The sequence below is a fragment of the Neofelis nebulosa genome, chromosome 2, assembly GCF_028018385.1.
Source record: "Neofelis nebulosa isolate mNeoNeb1 chromosome 2, mNeoNeb1.pri, whole genome shotgun sequence".
NCBI classification, from domain to species: Eukaryota; Metazoa; Chordata; class Mammalia; order Carnivora; family Felidae; genus Neofelis; species Neofelis nebulosa.
In genome coordinates, this window is record NC_080783.1 from 204,726,878 (window position 1) to 204,745,304 (window position 18,427).

The 18,427-nt window shown below is 48.4% G+C and overlaps 1 protein-coding gene and 1 non-coding gene across 2 annotated transcripts; both read right to left on the bottom strand.

Moving 5' to 3' along the window:
- ELOA (elongin A) lies at positions 1 to 16,783 on the bottom strand. Its single transcript, XM_058718664.1, has 11 exons — positions 16,603 to 16,783; positions 11,521 to 11,577; positions 10,573 to 10,679; positions 8,190 to 9,375; positions 7,692 to 7,806; positions 6,786 to 6,941; positions 6,595 to 6,692; positions 5,235 to 5,415; positions 4,788 to 4,899; positions 3,903 to 4,078; positions 1 to 2,621 (listed from the first exon to the last, which is right to left on the bottom strand). The coding sequence occupies exons 1-11, from the start codon at positions 16,753 to 16,755 to the stop codon at positions 2,560 to 2,562; spliced, it is 2,403 nt and encodes an 800-aa protein (XP_058574647.1). The 5' UTR covers positions 16,756 to 16,783; the 3' UTR covers positions 1 to 2,559.
- Positions 11,059 to 11,206, bottom strand: LOC131505747 (U4 spliceosomal RNA). Its single transcript, XR_009258524.1, has one exon. It is a non-coding gene; the product is annotated as a U4 spliceosomal RNA (small nuclear RNA).
- Positions 16,784 to 18,427: the final 1,644 nt, after the last annotated feature.

The following is an 18,427-nucleotide window of genomic DNA, read 5'->3' on the forward strand; positions in this document are numbered from 1 at the left end:
TGGAGTTTTGTTTTGTTTTTTATTTAGACATGGAATTGTCCTTCCTTTTCATATAACTTATCTAATTAAAATATTCATCTTGGTAGTTACCACAAAAAAGTAACATAGAAAATTGTATTTACATTTTGGGACCAAAATACAAAGGAAGAGCAGGCAGATACCTTGCTCTGTTCCCTCCCACTTCCCGGAAAGAGAAAGCCCGAAGAAACTGCTCATTACACCAAGGATCACAAAGGGCTCATTTGTAATTTGGTGATTTGATTCGTATGTAGTGTAGCACAGGAGAAACAAAATTGCACACGTTTTCACAAATGAGACCAAAGGTTCGACATCATCCTGTTTTGTGTCTGCTCTGCAGCCATTTCAATAACCCAGGTGAGAAGGTTGTTCAGAAATTCGGCTTTTTCTCTTCCCTCCTTACTCTTCTCACCAAGTCACATCCCTGATGCAGACACTCTTGGAGGAGGAGGAGGAGGGAAAGATCTGGCTCTACGCAAACAGGGCCGATCAAAAGTCTTTATGTGCTAAAAATGGGTAGTGATGTCGGCGTGAACAAACAGATGTCCTTTCCTTCCTCCCTGCCTAAAGACTCCTAACAGAGGAAATTAAATCACACACAACCGAATCTGCAGTGTGAAATACCGGTTTCAATGACAAAGACTTGAACACGCGGCTAAGAGACAAATTCAAGCTGGTGGACACCTACGGGAAGCTACTCCAGGCCAAGAGATGTCTGGCACCTGACCCAGATGTTCACTTGGCATTCGGTAAGAGGCTTCCTAATACCAGATTTGGGGAGCAGGCCCGGGCTGGGGGTGGAATGCAATACAAACGATCAAGAGAAATCATGTTTTCCCCAATTCAAAAACACAGCAAATTAAAACAGGGCAACCCTTGTGTCCTGTTGCAACAGGCACCCTGCACAGCAACGCACACTGAACAATGCAACTTCTGCTGCACAGATTCTCTGCCGGCTCCGGAATCTTCAAAGTTAGCTTGAGGTCTCCGGGATGGTTAAAAGCAATGGACCCCATATTCTGGGCTCTGAGGGGGCTTGTCAAGAGGGAGCCTGCCAAGCTCCCGACGCTGTCCTACTAACCACGCCCTCAGTCTACCCCTTGGGTGTCTTGAGGACAGGCACCTCAAACTTACAGCATCTGCTTCCCCTGGGTCACAACCAAGCCGGTTCCTACTAGACCAGCGCTCTCCAGCAGCCAGGAAGAGCGCTGACACTGGCCTCCTAAGTGATGTCGTTCCTCTGTCAGCTTGCAAGTGAGATCCTCCCTTCTTAGACCTGATGGGTGTCCCCCGTGTTCTCCCCCATCCTGACACTAACAGCTCAGACACTTTGCCTAAGTGGGCCGTTCCCTCCAAATTCTGGCTTAAACACCCTAGAAGTAGAGAGTGCTTCAGCTGCAGAGTTCTCTGCAAAACAGCAAATTCCTGTGCTCTCCCAATCACATGATCTTACCTTTTAAAAGAAAGGCAAAAACAAAACCCATTTCCAACACAGCATTACAACCTTTAAAACCACTCACTTCTGTTAGCAGTTCACAGGGAACACGAGATTAAAGTGCTGGCTTTTCAACCTCTGAAGTTGTGGCGGGTGGGGGCGAGGGGGGGGGGGCACAAAAAGCCCTGCCGTGTGTTCGTGTCTCCCCCCTGCAAGCGGGGAGGAGGGAAGATAGGGGAGGGAAAAAAGCCCTAAAGTTTTGCATCAGAAATTGTAAAAATGTTGGGGTTCTGTGCAAATTGATCCCCCAAGTTTCTGTGTCCTCTAGTGAGCCTCAAAAAAGTGGGAACTGGCAAAAAGGCTGGGGAAAAGACTCGAGACCTTTACAAATAACCTCCTTTAATAAATACTATTTAATGAGGAAGAAAGAGATGCACCTGCATAGGAACTCAAGCAACACTGAGAAGGGCCTCCGAGGTGGAGCTCAAACACTCCACGTCGAGGCGGCCCTCTAGGGCAGGCAGCCCAGGACCCGTTCCTCACCCTCCGTGTAGCAGGCAGCACACAGGCTCTGAGGATGCCCAGCCCTCCCTCTGGACCAGGGTCCACTCAGGAGAGCTGAACTGGGACAGGGGAATGGCTTTCACTAGGTTTTTATCTAACTGTAATAAAGAACCCTGAAAATAAAAGGCTAAGTGTTTGGTAGAGGACCTAAAAAAAAAAAAAAAAAAAGGGAAAGAAAAAAAGAAAAAAAAAAATACTGGGGGTAATATAAATACAATCTGGGGGCAATATTTATTAATTAAAACTATGTCTTATGGTTTACAAAGAAGCTAATTAACAACAAAAGTATAATTGACCTTAAAATCCTCAGTAAGACTGAGGCTTCACATCTTCTCCAGAATTCTGAAGTGTTCTCCAGGCAGGGAGGCAGTGGCTGCGGCACACAGGTTCACAGGTGCCCACACCTGCAGACCGTGCAGGATTCGGAGACCAAAAGGTTCCTCGGAGCAGAGGATTCTGGTCTCCTCTGGAAGTTCCATTCCCCAACCCCCATTGTCCTCGTACTCCTCCCCCAGATTTCATCTCCAAGGCGAGTCCTCAGTTTATCGTCGGGAAAACCTGTTCTTGAAAGCTTTAATCGTCTTGGCCATCATTGGGGCAATTTCTGTGGGAAGAGAAATAAGGCGGTTGTTTCAGATTGTGGCAGTTTAGACACACACTGTGAGTGGTTCACAATCAAGGCCAAGCCTTGCTGCTCTTGGCTCTGCACTACCAGAGGAATGGGTACAGCGGTAGCCCTTTCTGATTTCTAGCACCACAACAGCTCCACTTCCTGAGCACCTGCCGGGCCCCTGCCGATCCCGGGCTCTAATTCCAACCACGTCCCCAACCTCCCAAGAGACCGGCCGACCTGCCCCTGGTTGTGCAGGAAGCGAAAGGACTGGAATTTAATACCTAAAGGCCAGCCTGGGCCATAATTGTACTCTGTTCCACCACCCCCCGCCGCCAGTATCCAAACTAGCAAAAAGCAGCCCCTCTCACTCCCATCTGTCCAGTGCAGCAACAGGTCTAAGATGTGCTCAGTGCGGACATCACCTGTGGACGGCTGGCCTGCCCTCTTGGATGCTTAACCTGAGCACAGAAGCTTCTGCCAGCACTTCTACCTGCCCGTGGGTCTTGAAGCAAATCCAGAAGCATGCTTTTTTAAATGTTTATTTTTGAGAGAGACAGAGAAAGAGAATAGGAGAGGGACAGAGAGAGGGAGACAGAAGATGTGAAGTGGGCTGTGCATTTTAAATGTTTATTTTTTTAATTTATTTTTGAGAGAGAGAAAGCATGAGCAGGACAGTTGTAGAGAGAGGGGGGGACAGAGGATCTGAAGCGGGCTCCGAGCTGACAGCGACGAGCCCAATGTGGGGCTTGGACTCATGAACCATGAGATCGTGACCTGAGCTGAAGTCAGATGCTCAACCAACTGAGCCACCCAGGTGCCCCTGACAGAAGCATGCTTTTAACAGGCAGACACCCCCTTAGAATACTGGGGACAGTCTATGGTAAAACTTAATAAAATATAAAATACGCACAACTAGATATGAAAACACAAAACTCAGAAGCTGGAATGATAGGTCGTAAACCCTCAATAAGATGGACTACAAGCAGTTAATAACCGTCACGAACCCCTGGAGAAACGTCACCGCCTGGAGAAACAGGTTTACACGTAGGTAAACGAAGCGGCGTGCCAAAATGAGTATCCACCGCAATCGTTATTTGCAAGAGAACTCGTGCACTGCAACCAAAACAGGGGAAGGAGGCACCCACATCGAGCCCAGCCATGCGCAGAGCACGTATGCCTCATCTGGCACGCACGGCATAATACGGCGATAAAGACACTACAGAGCTCAAACACTGTTTTGAAATATCTGGGCATGGACCCCAAGTCACTTACTCTTCACAGTCGGTTTCCTAGGATCATAGGAAACAGTGCTGAGCACAGGAGCCACGTGGGCACCGCTGGTGCTCGGACCATCATAGGCGGGCTCCTCGGGGCTGGCGCTGAAGCTGTTGCTGCCACTGCCGGAGGGAGTGTGGCTGTTTCCTGTGGGGTATGGGGCCGGCTTAATCCTGCAACACAGAGCAAGCTAGTTAGTCCCGAGTGTGACGGATCCGCCCTCAGCACTGACAGCCTGAAGCTGGCCTCTCTGAGGAAGACCCAGTTTTGTGGCTCTGACCAGTGGACGCGAGCACCCGAAATCCTGGTGATGACACAGAGACGACAGAGTTTAGCCCTTCAGAATGAGTGATCATCTCAACTCAATTTTCACCCTTTAGGTGTGAATCTGTATTTTTCAAATGCTAATGTGACTTAGATTATATAGTCATCACAGCAGCATGGTTTATTTAATTTTTTTTTGAGTTTTTAAAAAAGTAATCTCTACCCTCAACATGGGGCTCAAACAACCCCAAGGTCAAGAGTTGCATGCCCCACTGACTGACCCAGCGAGGCGTCCCAGCCGCCGTTGGTTTAAATGGGGAAAGGGGAAAGCACGAGGGAGTGTCTCCCAGCAGCCAGGTCCTGTTCTCCATTGGCTCTTGACCTCCCGAGAGGCAGGAATAATTGTCCACCTACGCTGCAGTCACGGAAGTGGTGGCTCGGGGAGGGCACGTGCTGAGCTGGTCAAGGTCGGCCCCCAGAACCCTTGACCTGCACTGCCATGCTCTCGCCCCAAAAGTGAACTGCTTCCTGCCCCTGGGCTGCCTCGGAGGGTTGGGTAACAAGCTCCCGGGGTTCTTTTCCGCGGGCGCAAGGAGACCCTGGAGGTGCAGAGCTCACCTAATCTTCTCAGGCACAGCTGCTCCTCCGGTTCCAAACTTCTCCTGTCTCCGCCGAACATCACGAGGGGGCTTGGCCACAGAGTTGACAAAGGCCATCTTTGCCTGCCGGCCTGTAGAGAAATACGGAGATCGATACCTGCCTTTTTGAGCAGAGACGCTGCTGTCCTTTTAATAATCTACACTGTTAAGAGACAAAACCTTCCCAGGTGCTCCCAAAGCTAGGAATTATCAACGCTGAAAACCCCTGTAGGCAGTAAGTGTACTGACGGAAGACACGCTCCATCCCTGCGCCCCTTCTGCAAAAGCAGGCCAGATACAGGAGCCAGAGGCTACATGAGCCCAGCCCACCAAGGCCCTGCTGTCGATCAGAGCACAGGGCTCACTGTTGCGCCAGATCACCTCATCCTGCTCGGCTCCCCACTGCCACCCCCTCGCCCCCCTTTACCTTTGGGCTTATTGGCATGTGCAGATCGGATATTCTTTGTCAGTACTCGTAGCCGCTGCTCCCGGGCATCCTGAAGCCGTAGGTACATCTCCCGCCACGACTCATACTCTTCCGGCCTTTCTTCCTTAAAGTCTCGGTGACAATGAACTTTCCATAATTGATCTGTTTCCTCAATTAATACCTAAAATCAGAACCAGGGCATCATTTATATGTAAGCACTCTGACAGATTTCTTTTCCATCCTTCATCACCTCAGGCTGACCACTTTCCTCCTAATGATTTTTTTTTGGTCCTCGTAGTAGTAGTATATTAAAATACCACAATTCTAGAAAAAAAAAATCACTATATTAAAAACACGTTAAGGGGCATCTGGGTTAACCCAGGTTGGTTAAGCGTCTGTGCTGACAGCACAGAGCCTGCCTAGGATTCTCTCCCCCCTTCTCTCTGCCCAACCCCCCTTCCCCCCCACCTCAAATAAACTTAAAAATGTTAAGTGCAAGGCACTGTACTAGCTGCTTTTGGGGGGTTGTGGGACTAGGAGAGAAGACAACACAGAAACTAGCTTAAGATCAGTCTTTCTCTGGGGCTCCTGGGTGGCTCAGTCGCTTAAGCATCTGACTCTTGGTTTTGGCTCAGGTCAGAAGCTCATGGTTTGTGGGTTTGAGCCCCATGTTGGGCTCTGCGCTGACAGTGTGGAGCCAGCCTGGAACGCTCTTTCCCCCTCTGCCCCTCCCCAGCTCGTGCTCAAGCTCATGCTCTCTCTCTCTCTCAAAATAACTAAATGAACTTTAAAAAGGAAAAAAAAAGATTAGTCTTTTCCTTTAAGGAAACCAGTGACAGGTAGACCTGGGATGAAGTCACATCCAGGCACTTCCCCGGCACTCCCTGCAACTGTCACCCGCAAGGGTTCAGAATTAGAGACAGCCAGCTAATGTGATCAAATGACCCGTATGTCCCGGCGTTACAGGAAAGATATCTGGACAGACCTGGACGCCTCTGGGACACACCCAGCCGACCTGTGCTCTTCTATATTCACCAGACACCCGAGTGTCGAAAACAAAGCTCTGTCCCTGCCCTGGATCCCAGAGGCCGAGCTGCCAGAATTCTCCCTTGACCTGTGACCAGGCGAGCTAAGGAGAAGGGTGGGTAACGTTTTCCTGGTCCTTTTGAAGCTCACTTTGAAGCCAGAGCAGGTGCTATAAAAACACGCACGTTTACAGGCCCACGGGCAAACCAACAGGCCCACAACAGTGAACCGACCTGTGCCACCGCCCTTCACCCACTACGGATTCAGAGACAAAGCTACTTCTGCAGACGCGAGCCCGACGAGGGCCCTCTCTGCACCCAAACAGGATACTCACGTGATTGCATTCCTCTATGCGGTACAGTTGATCAGGCGTACACCTCTCCAAAACGGGTTCGAGAACAGAATACGGGACGCCTCCCACTTCAAAGATCGCTGCAGAGAATCAAAGGTGGAAGTGTCGAATATTGGCCGGCCCCCCGCAAGGCCACAACGGGGTTAAGAGCAAGAGAAAAGCGTGGGACTTACAATCGATGTTGTTTTTAAGTACCCGGATGCACTGCTGGTGCAAGGTCATCATTTTGGGGAGATAGGCACACTTGGAGCCAGAGTACACCTGCATCTTGGAATTCATTCTCCGTCCGGTGAATCCAGCTTCTTCCTCTTCCTGGGGTGAAGACAGTGCTGCAGGGCAAGGACAACAGGACCGCGCGTCACACAGGGCACTAAGCTGTGCAGGGAAAGCTCTCCTTCTCTCCCCCTCCTCAGCCTCCCACTGCCCTTTCCCAAAGGCCACCAGGGCTATTGGTTTTTTGTGTGTATTCTTCTAGCGAGACTATGCAAAAATAAGTAAATATGTATTTCATTCCTTTTTCACCGATTAAAAAACCCCCACTATCAACTTTTTTCATTTGCCACATTTTAGAAATCATCCTATGTCAGACACAGACCTTCCCACATTTTTTACAGCTGTACAGGAGGCCACTGTGTGCGTGACCATGGTTCATGTGATTTGTCTCTTGCTGAGGGACCCTTATGTGGCTTCTAATTCTTCTGCTATTAAAATTAGACCTTTTTTTTTTTTAAAGATAAAAAGCTCATGTACAACATATGAAGGGTAGCTAGTAACCGCAGCAAAGATTTACTGAACACTCACCATGTGGAAAAACCCAGAGTTAAGAGCTTTACCAGCATTATCATTTTTAATCCACTTAGTAAGTCAGACATCATTATCAGGTCCACTTATGGAGCATGAGACTGAAGTCCAAGGAAATGATTACCCAAGTTCATAGAACTTGAAGCCAGAGCTGGGATTCACACCCAAGCCGTCAAACTCTAGAGCCTAGGACACTAGAAAGCTCACCCAAATCTTATGACATCGCGAACAAATTTTTAAAATCTTTGCTCCATTCAGAAAAGAATGCAGAAAATTACCTTTTCGCTTTGGTGGGAAGGAGGACATCAATTCCAGGGTAGGAAGCGGCCGGTAATTGGCCTGGATCACGGGTAACGGGAGGTCTGGCAACACGGGCAATGCATCAGCGGGGACCTGTGGCGAGAACACCAGTAACTGGACAGCCCGCCGGGCAAGCACAGCTCCCCGCCCTCGGCCGACTGCCAGCCGCGGTGACCAGGCAGGCGACTTCACAAGCAGACCCAGGCTGGAGGAGGGCCATCGGTCAGGTCTGACACCACCGAGGGCAGGAGATACACCGGGATGGGCCCGGCACAGCGGGACACCTCCGAAAACACTCGTCTTGGGTACTAGCTACACCCTGGCAGCACCTCCAAAGGCCTGGAGGCGATTATTTCAAACTGAAACGGCAGGCCACGAAAAAGCCAGCCAAGCACGACAGCGGCAAGACAAGTCCTGGGAGCTGTGCGGGGCCAGATGCTCTGACTGGGAAGCCACCAAGGGGCTGAAGGGCTTACCTTTTTCAGCTTGGCTGAATCGGCTCCAGCTGGCTGAAGCTTCTCGGACTTGTTTTCATTTACCTTAGGTAATTTCTGAACGGAGTCCAAGTTTTTATTAGTGCTTTTCGAATCAGTTTTTTTAAGTCCTTTTTCTCCAAGAGTCGTGGCTGAGGCTTTCACAATCTTTTTCTTTTTCTTCCGGGGCTGGTCGTAGCTGAGGTAGGACTCAAAAGACATAGTGGGCTGCTCAAATTCATCATCCATATCTGCCTCCTCAACCTTAGGGAGGGAGCCCACTGACTTTCTATCTGAATGAGAAGTTTTTACCTTCCCTTCTGAAGTTTTTAGGTTGTTGGAACCCCTCTCTTTCACCTTGGGCAGCGGGTCTCCCGCCCCCTTTCCTACATCTAAGCTGTCTAGACTCTGTTTATTTTTGTCCGATTTGGTTTTCTCTGGGTCTCTGTGCTTTGGCTTGTTTTTAAGGTGGTTGTCTGAAGCAACTTCCAAGGGGGGTAAAAACTTCTTCTTGGTGCTGCCCTCTTTCTCCTTCTCTTTCTTGACACTAGAGGGTGGTTTCTCCTTCGTGCTATCCCCTGAGAGCGGCCTTCGGTTTTCCTCTTTGGAGACAGACTTGTGTGATTTCTCTCTGCTCAAAGACGCCTTCCCGTCTCCCCTGGCATCCACTGGACGTTTTTCCTTGTAGGAAGATCTGTGCTCCTTGTTCTGACTCACAACCCCTTTCCCCTGGGGATCCCCCAGGTGTCGGTCCTGACTGACCCCCAGTCTGTCCTGAAAGGCATTACTGTGGCCTTTCCCAGGCTTCTGATGTGGGACAAAGGGCTCATGATCTTCCTCCGGGGATCTGTAATGGTCTGTGGACATTTGATGGGGACTGGCAGATGACAGAGGGGACTGAACATGGCCGTAATCAGAAGATTCGTGGTCTGAAGAGTAAACGGGGGAAACTCTATGGCACCTCTTTCTCTCGTCTCTCCTCTCTTGAACGTGAGACACTTTGTGAGTTCTCTCAGGTTCCGAGAGTTTCCTGTGTTTTTTCTGCCTGTGATCAGGACTATAGGATTGGCTACTGGAGGCTTTCCAGTTTTCCTGGTAGTCCCCCTCTATCTCCTCCTTCTGAACAGCATCCCTGGGGCGCTTCCGGGAATTGCTCTTGTCAAAGTCCTGTTCATCAGGCTCGGAGTTTCTAAAATAAAAGAAAAAGCAGATAAAGCAGATATAAATCTCAGTGTAATCCTTGTTCAGAGGACAAAGTCATAGAACCTGAACTCACAAAAATAGATGGAAACAGATGCAGAGTTAGAAACAAGGTCTTGGGAAGAGGGTGAATGAATTCTGCTCTATGATACTCCACTGTTGTGAGACTGGGAAAACTCAAATATTCAACAGATGGAAAACGATACGTTTAAGTATAGGATACAAAGATCAAATATCTTGAGGACATGAAAAATGCTTTGAAGTTTTTCAAAACAGGGACAATTTAACTTGTTATGTTAAAAAGGGGGCTGGGGCGCCTGGGTAGGTCCACAGGTTAAGGGTCTGACTCTTGATTTTGGCTCAGATCATGATCTTGTGGTTCATGGAATTGAGCCCCGCATCGGGCTCTGGGCTGACAGTACAGAGCCTGCTTGGGACTCTCTCTCTCTCTCTCTCTCTCTCTCTCTCTGCCCCTCCCCTACTCACCTATGCAGAAGTACACAAAATAAATAAACCAACCTTTAAAAAAAAAAAAAAAAAAAAAAAAAAAAAAGATGGGGGTAGGTGCTATTGGGACACCTGGCTGGTTGGAGGATGCCACTCTTGATCTCAGGGTTTGTGAGTTCAGGCCCCATGACGGGTGTAGAGATTACTTAAAAATGAAATCTTAAGAAAAAATGGAGGGGAGCGGGCCATTATTTATATAGTTTGTTCCCAACTGTGTACAAACATTTTTTAAAAAGAGGGGAGAGGAATGTCTGGCTCTTAATTTCAACTCAGGTCATGATCTCACAGTCGTGAGATCAAGCCCTGTGTTGGGCTCTTCAATGAGTGTGAAGTGAAGCCTGCTTGAGATTCTCTCCCTCCCTCTCACTCTGCCCCTCTCCCCTGTGTGCATCACACACTCTCTCTCTAAAAATAAAAAAGAGTAGAAAGAAACATATCAAAATACTAATAATGCTTATGTTCGGACGGTAGAGTTACAAAAAATTTTCATTATTTCCATTTGTTAATATTTTCTAAAATCCTATAATGATCATGAATTATTTTTATAATCAAGGCCAAATAAATGTTTTAAATAAGAAGGCAGAGAAGGAATAATAAAACGTATCCTGTCTGTAAACATTCTAGGTACCATATTGAAGCATGAGGTTGAGCAAACCTACAGAGTAATCAATGTTCTTACCGCTCCACAGGAACCAGCTTCTTCCACTGGGCCACTAGGTCCCTGGCAAAGCTTCCGACATGCTCGTGTTTTCGTAAGCTATTTACTGTTTTCCCAACCCCGGTCTCCTACAAATTTGACAGAAGAATTGTTAGAGGGTTGTGGAACTAGGCTCACAACTTTCTGAAGAAATAAGGCCTCTTGCTTTGAGAAACTCCTTCCTTAAACATATGTTGCAAGTCTCAACACAAAATTACTTTGTGTCTATGCCTCAAACCTCTAATGACACACAGTAGCAAAGCACACGACTCCAAAGAGAAAAAACAATATATTAAAATACTTCCAGAACTTTAACAATAAATAACAAGAGTGATTATGGCAGGTGGCAGGCATTAAGCTAAGAGCTTCGCATACAATGTCTCAATGAGTCCTTAGAACAACTCTGTGAGGCAGGAATCTGTCCAGTTATTAGCCAGAAGTCCTAGAACATGGATCTGAATCCAAGACTAACTGATGCCAAAGTCAAAGTTCTTTTAATTTTTTTTTTTTAATTCTAAGATAAAATTCACCACTTTATTATTATTTTTTTCAATTAGCAATAATCGTACCCTGGGTAAACCTCATTGGCCATGATAATGCCACACTGCGCAAAGCTCATTTTAACCATCTTAAAGTGTATGGTCTGTTGGTTTCCAGAACACTCACAATACTGCACGACCATCACCACTGATTCCAGAACATTTCCGTAAACCTACAGAGAAACCCCATTCCTCCCAACTTCCTCCACCTCCCTACTTTTGGCCTATGGATCTGCCTGTTCTGGACATTTCACATAAATAGAACCATACATTATGTGGCCTTGTGTCTGGCTTCTTTCACTTTCAAAGCCCATGCTTTTAACCTTACTGTACAATCCCTCCCAGTGGGAAGGGGATGGAATATAGTTATATAATATCTAACAGTTCTTACCGCCAGAATGTCTACTGTAATAGGCAAAGTGGAGAGTTTCTTCAAATATTTCAAGAGCTGTAGAGAGAATAAAATAAACATTAATTTCTATAAAATCAGAATCACTCACTGGAAGATAATATCTGACAGTTAAGTGCTTATTGAGTTCTAAGTGTTGTACAGTAATAAGTATGGTTATTATCTCTATTTTACAAGTGTGAAAACAGGCTCAGGAAAGTGAAGTTACTTGCCCCAGGATGCAACAGGGGCCAGATACATGCAGGTCTGTGGCTTTGGATTGCCTGCTTTCAATTACTGTGCAACACCAAGGTGAGAGAAGACTTAAAGAGAACCAGACCTGCCAACTCTAACAAAAATCAACAACTATCACTGCCCCAGTTTTGAGAGAGAATTTCTGAGAAAGGTACCAATTTAGGGACATTACCCATGAACCCAGCACAAAGGAAAGTAAGGAGGAGAAGAGGTTTCTCCAGGAAAAGGGTATCATGTTTCCAGGAAGAGTCGCAGTTCCACAGAATTGTTTTTTTGATACAAGTGGGAATTTCAAGACCTGCGTCAAGTTGCCAGAATCAGAGCTTTGCTGGTGCAAATGGTGAACACAAAATGTCTGGGTAGATGAGAAAAGTGATCTGGGTTTGGCCACATTTCCTTTCTGTAGTCCTAAAAGTAGGTCAAAATCAGGATAGCAGAGCTGTTGAGACAGAGTTCCGGAGTTGGGGACACGCTTCAGTTTGGCCCTGTCATCGCCCTGCTGGGCGATCTTGTGCAAGTCATTAACCTTCTTGAACCTCAGTTACTTCATCTGCAAAAAAGGAACTGATCCTGTCTCTTTACAACGTTACAAGCTGTGAGGATTCTCAGAGACAAACCATGTGCAGTCCTGGGCCACAGTGCCTGGAATAGTAACAGTGACTACCCTTACATTTCAGCATCAGATAACAAGATCTGCCCCCTTTCCACCAAAAGAGCTCCATAAATTTTTTTTTTTTTTTTTTTTTTAATGCTTATCATTAATCACTTCATTCATCCACTGACAGCTCTTTCAATGTCTCCCCTTGATCGTCAACCAGAGAGTCCCCAGCTAATTCCTACTTACTCCATTTGTACCCTAAGTTATGACTGGCTATACCTCTTTCTAGGACACGTGTATATGGATATAAAACACACTTAGCCTTCAAGGGGTGCTGCAATGTACAAAAAATAGTAACTGTGGGGGCGCCTGGGTGGCTCAGTCGGTTAAGCGGCTGACTTCGGCTCAGGTCATGATCTCGCGGTCCGTGAGTTCGAGCCCCGCGTCGGGCTCTGTGCTGACAGCTCAGAGCCTGGAGCCTGTTTCGGATTCTGTGTCTCCCTCTCTCTCTGACCCTCCCCCGTTCATGCTCTGTCTCTCTCTGTCTCCAAAATAAATAAACGTTAAAAAAAAAAAAAAAATTAAAAAAAAAAAAAAATAGTAACTGTGACTACCTTCACATTTCAGCATCAGGTAAGATCTGCCCCTTTTCCATGTGTAAACCAGTCTGTAATTGGTATGCCATATTGCTATTAGGTGTAGGACAAAGTATGTTCTTCCGGTCATTCTACTTCAATAATTACTCAACTCAGTCTCTAGGCAGAGCAACTGGATCACAAGTGATAATCTTGTTTGGGAATAAATGAGAAGCCAAGGGATGTATCTAGGGAGTTTCACCTTCATAGCTGAATGAAAATTATTCTCCACTTCAAATTTGATTACCACCATCATCCATCCGACTCAGGATAAAGTCTATGTGTGTTTCTGGTCACCCAAGCTATGGGTGCAAAGATTAATGCTAATTCCATTTGTTAAAGGGAAATTCAGGGTCATCGTAGAGGTTAAAAATGGGTTGTGTCCCCTAATGCCATTCCCTGGAACATATTTATATATCATCTATTGTGTGCCCGCTACCATGCTAGTAAGTTCTTACATGTGTTACTGCGTTTCTTCTTCATTAACCAACTCTATGAAGGGGATCCTTTTCTCCCCATTTTAGATACTGAAACAGTCCAGTAAGGTTAGGTCACTTGCCTAATGAGCTAGTAAGTCAAGTGTGTCTACAAAAGCATGAACTACAAGGACAGGAGAAACATCCAACACAATGACACTGTCCTTAGAAAATAAGAAAACAGAACAGGAGCTTATGTGCCTGGAAACAAAGCTGAAGAGCTCGTCCTCAGTATTACCTTGTCAGACGGTTTAAAGTTCGCAGAGTAAAGGAGGTCACCACAGGGAGTCCCAGGACCTCTACAAAGCCAGCATGCACAGATGGGGCCAGAAGGCACTGAGGGAGTGTTCATCTCAAAGCCTAACGCTAATTGTGAAGTGTAAATGCTGCCTTTCTGCTTTGCTTTGGGTTAGCAGGGGTGACTTGAAAGCAGACAAAACTAAAACCCTGGAGATTTTCAAAGTGACTGCGTGCACCATAAGAGAAAAAGGGCTCCAGAGCCCTTCTATTTTCAATGAGGTTCAAGAAAGAACAAAGCAGTACCAAGGTAAAAGCACTCTGGGCATCCTCAGGTAGGTGGAAACTTGCTGTTATCAAACCAAGGGACCAACCGCAGAGTGTGCAAGAACTGGTAACAGCTCATTGAGAAACGCCAAACATTTGCACAGTACACGCTTAGGAATCTCAGCTGTCCTTTGCACACCCCTTCAACCCAAAGAGCAGAAAGATGTTCGTGATGTTGACCCCTTGTTCTCCACTTGCTATCTGTGTTCTCCCTAGTTTTCACATTCAAAATGTAACACAGGACAGGTAACTTTACCACCCCTGAAAACTTGTTTCCAATTAAATGGTAGGAGCCAAGTGACCCTGACCTGATACCTCTTCCTCAAGTAAGCCCACATCACTGATAGACTTAAAGCAGAAAACAAAGTTACAGTTAAACACCTATGTTTAATAGGAGTAAATCCATGAACATAGGTCTGGAATCAACCCTTGGGCTAATAATGGTTTGAAAATGCGAGTTAGCTGCAAAGTCAATACTGCTATATAATCATCTTGCAATTTCAAGAACAACCTGTGGGAGCTTGTTGGGTTAACAGAAGGCTGAGAAGGCCAGTGTGCCAGCTTGCAGTTTTCCCCTCTGCAGTTAGCTCATTTCTGAATGCCAACTATTGTGTCCTTTGCAAAAAGGATCTCCCAACATTTTCTCATCTTCATAATGCAAACCCAGGAGTTCTGGATGATCTGCGATCTGGGAAGTGAAAGCCCAAATACTCACAATAATCACTAATAATTCGAGTAGGATGAGACACCAACAAACCTTTTCCTAATTTGAAATTTCATGCACATCGACTACTAGAAGAGCTACTTCAAAATTTAAATTCCAGTGGAAAAGGACTATGGATACTACCTGGCACTTTTTTTTTTTTTTTTTTTTTAAACCTTATAGTAATAAAGACCAAACTGGCAGGGAGGGGGTAGAACATAATACTGCTTTAAGGTTTTAAAAATCAGTCACAAACCTACAGTGTTCAGGAAAACCAGCTAGTGCTTGGAAATAACGACCACTTATTAGATGTCCACAAAGGGTTATTGTAAAAAGAAACGTCTGGCCACTAGGAACTGAAGCTGCAACAGAATATATAACATAAACTGAAAGCATTTACGTTTCACAGATTCAAAACTAAGATGGCTTCCTGAGCCATACCTCTTTGAGCCCGGCATGCATAAGAAGTTAAAGAGTGGCCTGATGGTGAGCTACAGTGTATAGCTTTCAGAAGTGGAGAAAAAAAGCCACCTCGGCCAGGCGCCAGGCTCGAAACAAGGCGAAGAGAAAGGAGTCCTTCAAAAACAATCAATCTGTAGAGTGGTGATTAAGATCTACCGAGCACTTCCTATAAGACTGGCCTTCCCCCCCTGAGTGGAGTCGTAGGAAGCAGGTGAGCAAACAGACTCAGCAAAGAAGTCCCCAGTGTCCATGGCTGGGAAATGGATTAGAACCCAAACGTTTCGGCCACTTCATCCCCACTCCTTTCCTCCATTACTCGGTCTTCAAAAGGCACTCTGGGGCTCAGAGATCCAACTCAGGACCTGCACACTCCAGCCAGAGTGCTCAGGGGGAACGTCTGACACCTAAGTGTTTTCATCAGTGTAGTTCAGTTTTCAAAACATTCTAACATCCAGACACTGTCCCAGACACTGAGAAGCGGGATAAAGTCGAGAGAGTGGGAGGAATGCATTTAACTTAAGAAAACCGTCTAAAAAACAAAAACCCCTCAAAACTCGCTGAGTGCAATTAAAAATGGTTGCCCATCGTGCACAGCAACGAGGAAAGGTGGCTCTTACCTTTCCATCAAGGCCAGAAGGAAACGAGCTAACTCCTAACCTTTTTTTTTTTTTTTTTTTTTTTTTTGGTTTGTTCCAATTGCAACCAAGTTCTTAGGGGTACCTGCAGCTAGGGGACGCGAGGTTTATTTTGTTTTGTTCTGAAAGGATTTACTGAGAAAGCGAAAAGGTCCGCGTTCTCGCATCAAGCCGGAGAGCCGTACGAACGTCTCTGAGAGACGCAGGACCCCACACCGAGCCCAGACTCCACGGGAGCCCAGGCAGAACCGGCTCCTTCTCCCTCCGGACAAACGTCCGAAGACACTGAGCCATCGCACACATTTCGCAGCGAGAGGGTCAGCTCCAGCGAGCTCGCCCCGCGGGGAAAGCTGGCCCGGGCCGCCTCCGGAGCGGCTCCGGGGGCCCCGGCCGGCTCGCCGCGTCCGCAAGGAGCGCGCCCCTGCCGCCCGGAGCCCGCGGGCGCCCCCGTCCCGGGCCCGGGAGGCGGGGACGCCGGGAGCTGGGGGGGGGGGGGGGGGGAGCGGGGGTGGGGTGGGGAGGGAGCCCGGGCCGGCCGAGGCCCCGCGCCCTCCGTGCGCCCCCCGCCCTCCGCGTGGGCAGCGGCCAATGGCCGCGAACTTCCCGACCCAGGCCGCAGCCCCCGGCGGGGCCTGGCCCCGGGTCCGAGCCCCCGCGGCCCCGGCCGATCGGGAAGGGGCCGCGCCCGGGCCCGCGACCGTTACCGGGCCGCGCCGCGCCCAGCGCCCGCCCCGCTCCGCGCTGCCCGCTCGCTCACCTTCTTCGGGTCCGGGTTCGCGGCCAGGCGCGCCTGCAGCTTCTCCACAACTTGGAGCGCCGACTCCGCCGCCATCGCTGTCACTGGCGCGGCCTCCTCGCCGGAACTGGGCTCGCGTCGCGTCCTCGGGCCGCAGCTCCGCCCTCCGTGCATCCCCGGCGGAGACGGAAGCGACTGGCCCCTTCCGGGCCTCGGCGGCGGCGGCGGCGGTGGCGAGGCGCGGGTGGGGGGGGGCCGCGGGGGGCCGGCCGGCTGCAGGCCCCGCCCCCAGGGCCGGGGGCCGGGTCCCCAGCTCCGGCGCGGCAGCCGCGTGCGGGCAGCTGGGCCGCGTGGGCCCGGTAACGCCGCTCGGGTCCTCGGCGCGCGGAGCCCACGGCCGACCCACCTCTCTGCCGTCCGGGCACCGCGGAACGCAGCCCCCGCGCCGACCCAGCCTTTAAGTGCCACCCTCGCCACGCCCCCGGGCCGTGAGCCACGCCCTGATTCACACCTGTCAGCGGTTCCGGGCCGGCCCACAGGGAGTCCGCCGAGCCGAAGGGCCGCCACTCCGGGTGGAGCGCGCTGGGCGCCAGTGCTCCGGCGGGCTACCTTAATTTCACCCTCAGCGCAACCCCATTTTACAGATGAGGGAACAGGCTCAGGGAAACCAAATTAACCCGCATGTGGTCACACAACAGGAAAGAGATGAAGCTGGAATGTAACCTGAATGGTTTGGGTCAACCGTGAGGGCACGTCTCTGAGTAGATCGAGGAACTGAGGGCCACAGGGAGAAAGGGATGTGAAGTCAAACAACTCAGCTACTTGAGGTCCTATAGGCACCATGTAAATACATCCTGAATGAATGGATGAAAGGCTGTTTCCTCTGAAGCAGTAGGGCCTGAATCAGACCCGCCCAAGACACCATCCTATAAGCACTAAATTATAATCACTAACAAAAGAACAAAGACGGGCGCCTGGGTGGCTCAGTCGGTTAAGCGTCCGACTTCAGCTTAGATCATGATCTCGTGGCTTGTGGGCTGGAGCCCCCCGTTGGGCTCTGTGCTGACAGCTCAGAGCCTGGAGCCTGCTTCGGATTCTCTCTCTCTCTCTCTCTCTCTCTCTCTCTCTCTCCCCTTCCCCCACTCGTGCTCTCTCTGTCTCTCTCTCAAAAATAAACATTAAAAAATTTTTAAAAAAAGAACAAGGAAACAGCTGAAAACTAAAAATATCAGCATTGATTACATCTTGTTTAATTAGATCAGATTGTCGCTAATCCAATCTCCAATAGTAACTTGGCAATGTACTTAGTCTGACCTCTCACCCAGTGTGGGAAAGCCTGGAGATTCTTCCAGATCTCTCAGCTCTGGACAAAGGGGTAAAATTATATACATGTATATAAAAAATACATATAAAAATACAATATAAAAATATGTATATAAAAATATATATGTGTATTTTTTTCATTCTAAATTCTGAAAATGAGCTTTCATTCACTCACTATGCTGAGAAGCCCTCCCTACTGTGTTCTCACCACTTAGCTTGGTGTCCCTCCCTCTACAACTGATCCTTTTCAGGGTGTAGATTGTCAATTTATTCTTCTATCTTGCCACTGGGATATTTATCAAGCACAGTAACCGACCTGTCCAACTTTAAATCTCTGCTGCCCAGCACAATACAGGTGATATAATCAGCACTGTATAAAAAGTCCATACAAGGGGCTCCTGGGTGGCTCAGTCGGTTGAGCGTCTGACTTCGGCTCAGGTCATGATCTCACAGTTCGTGAGTTTGAGCCCCGCGTGGGGCTCTGTGCTGACAAGCTTGGAGCCTGGAGCCTGCTTCCGATTCT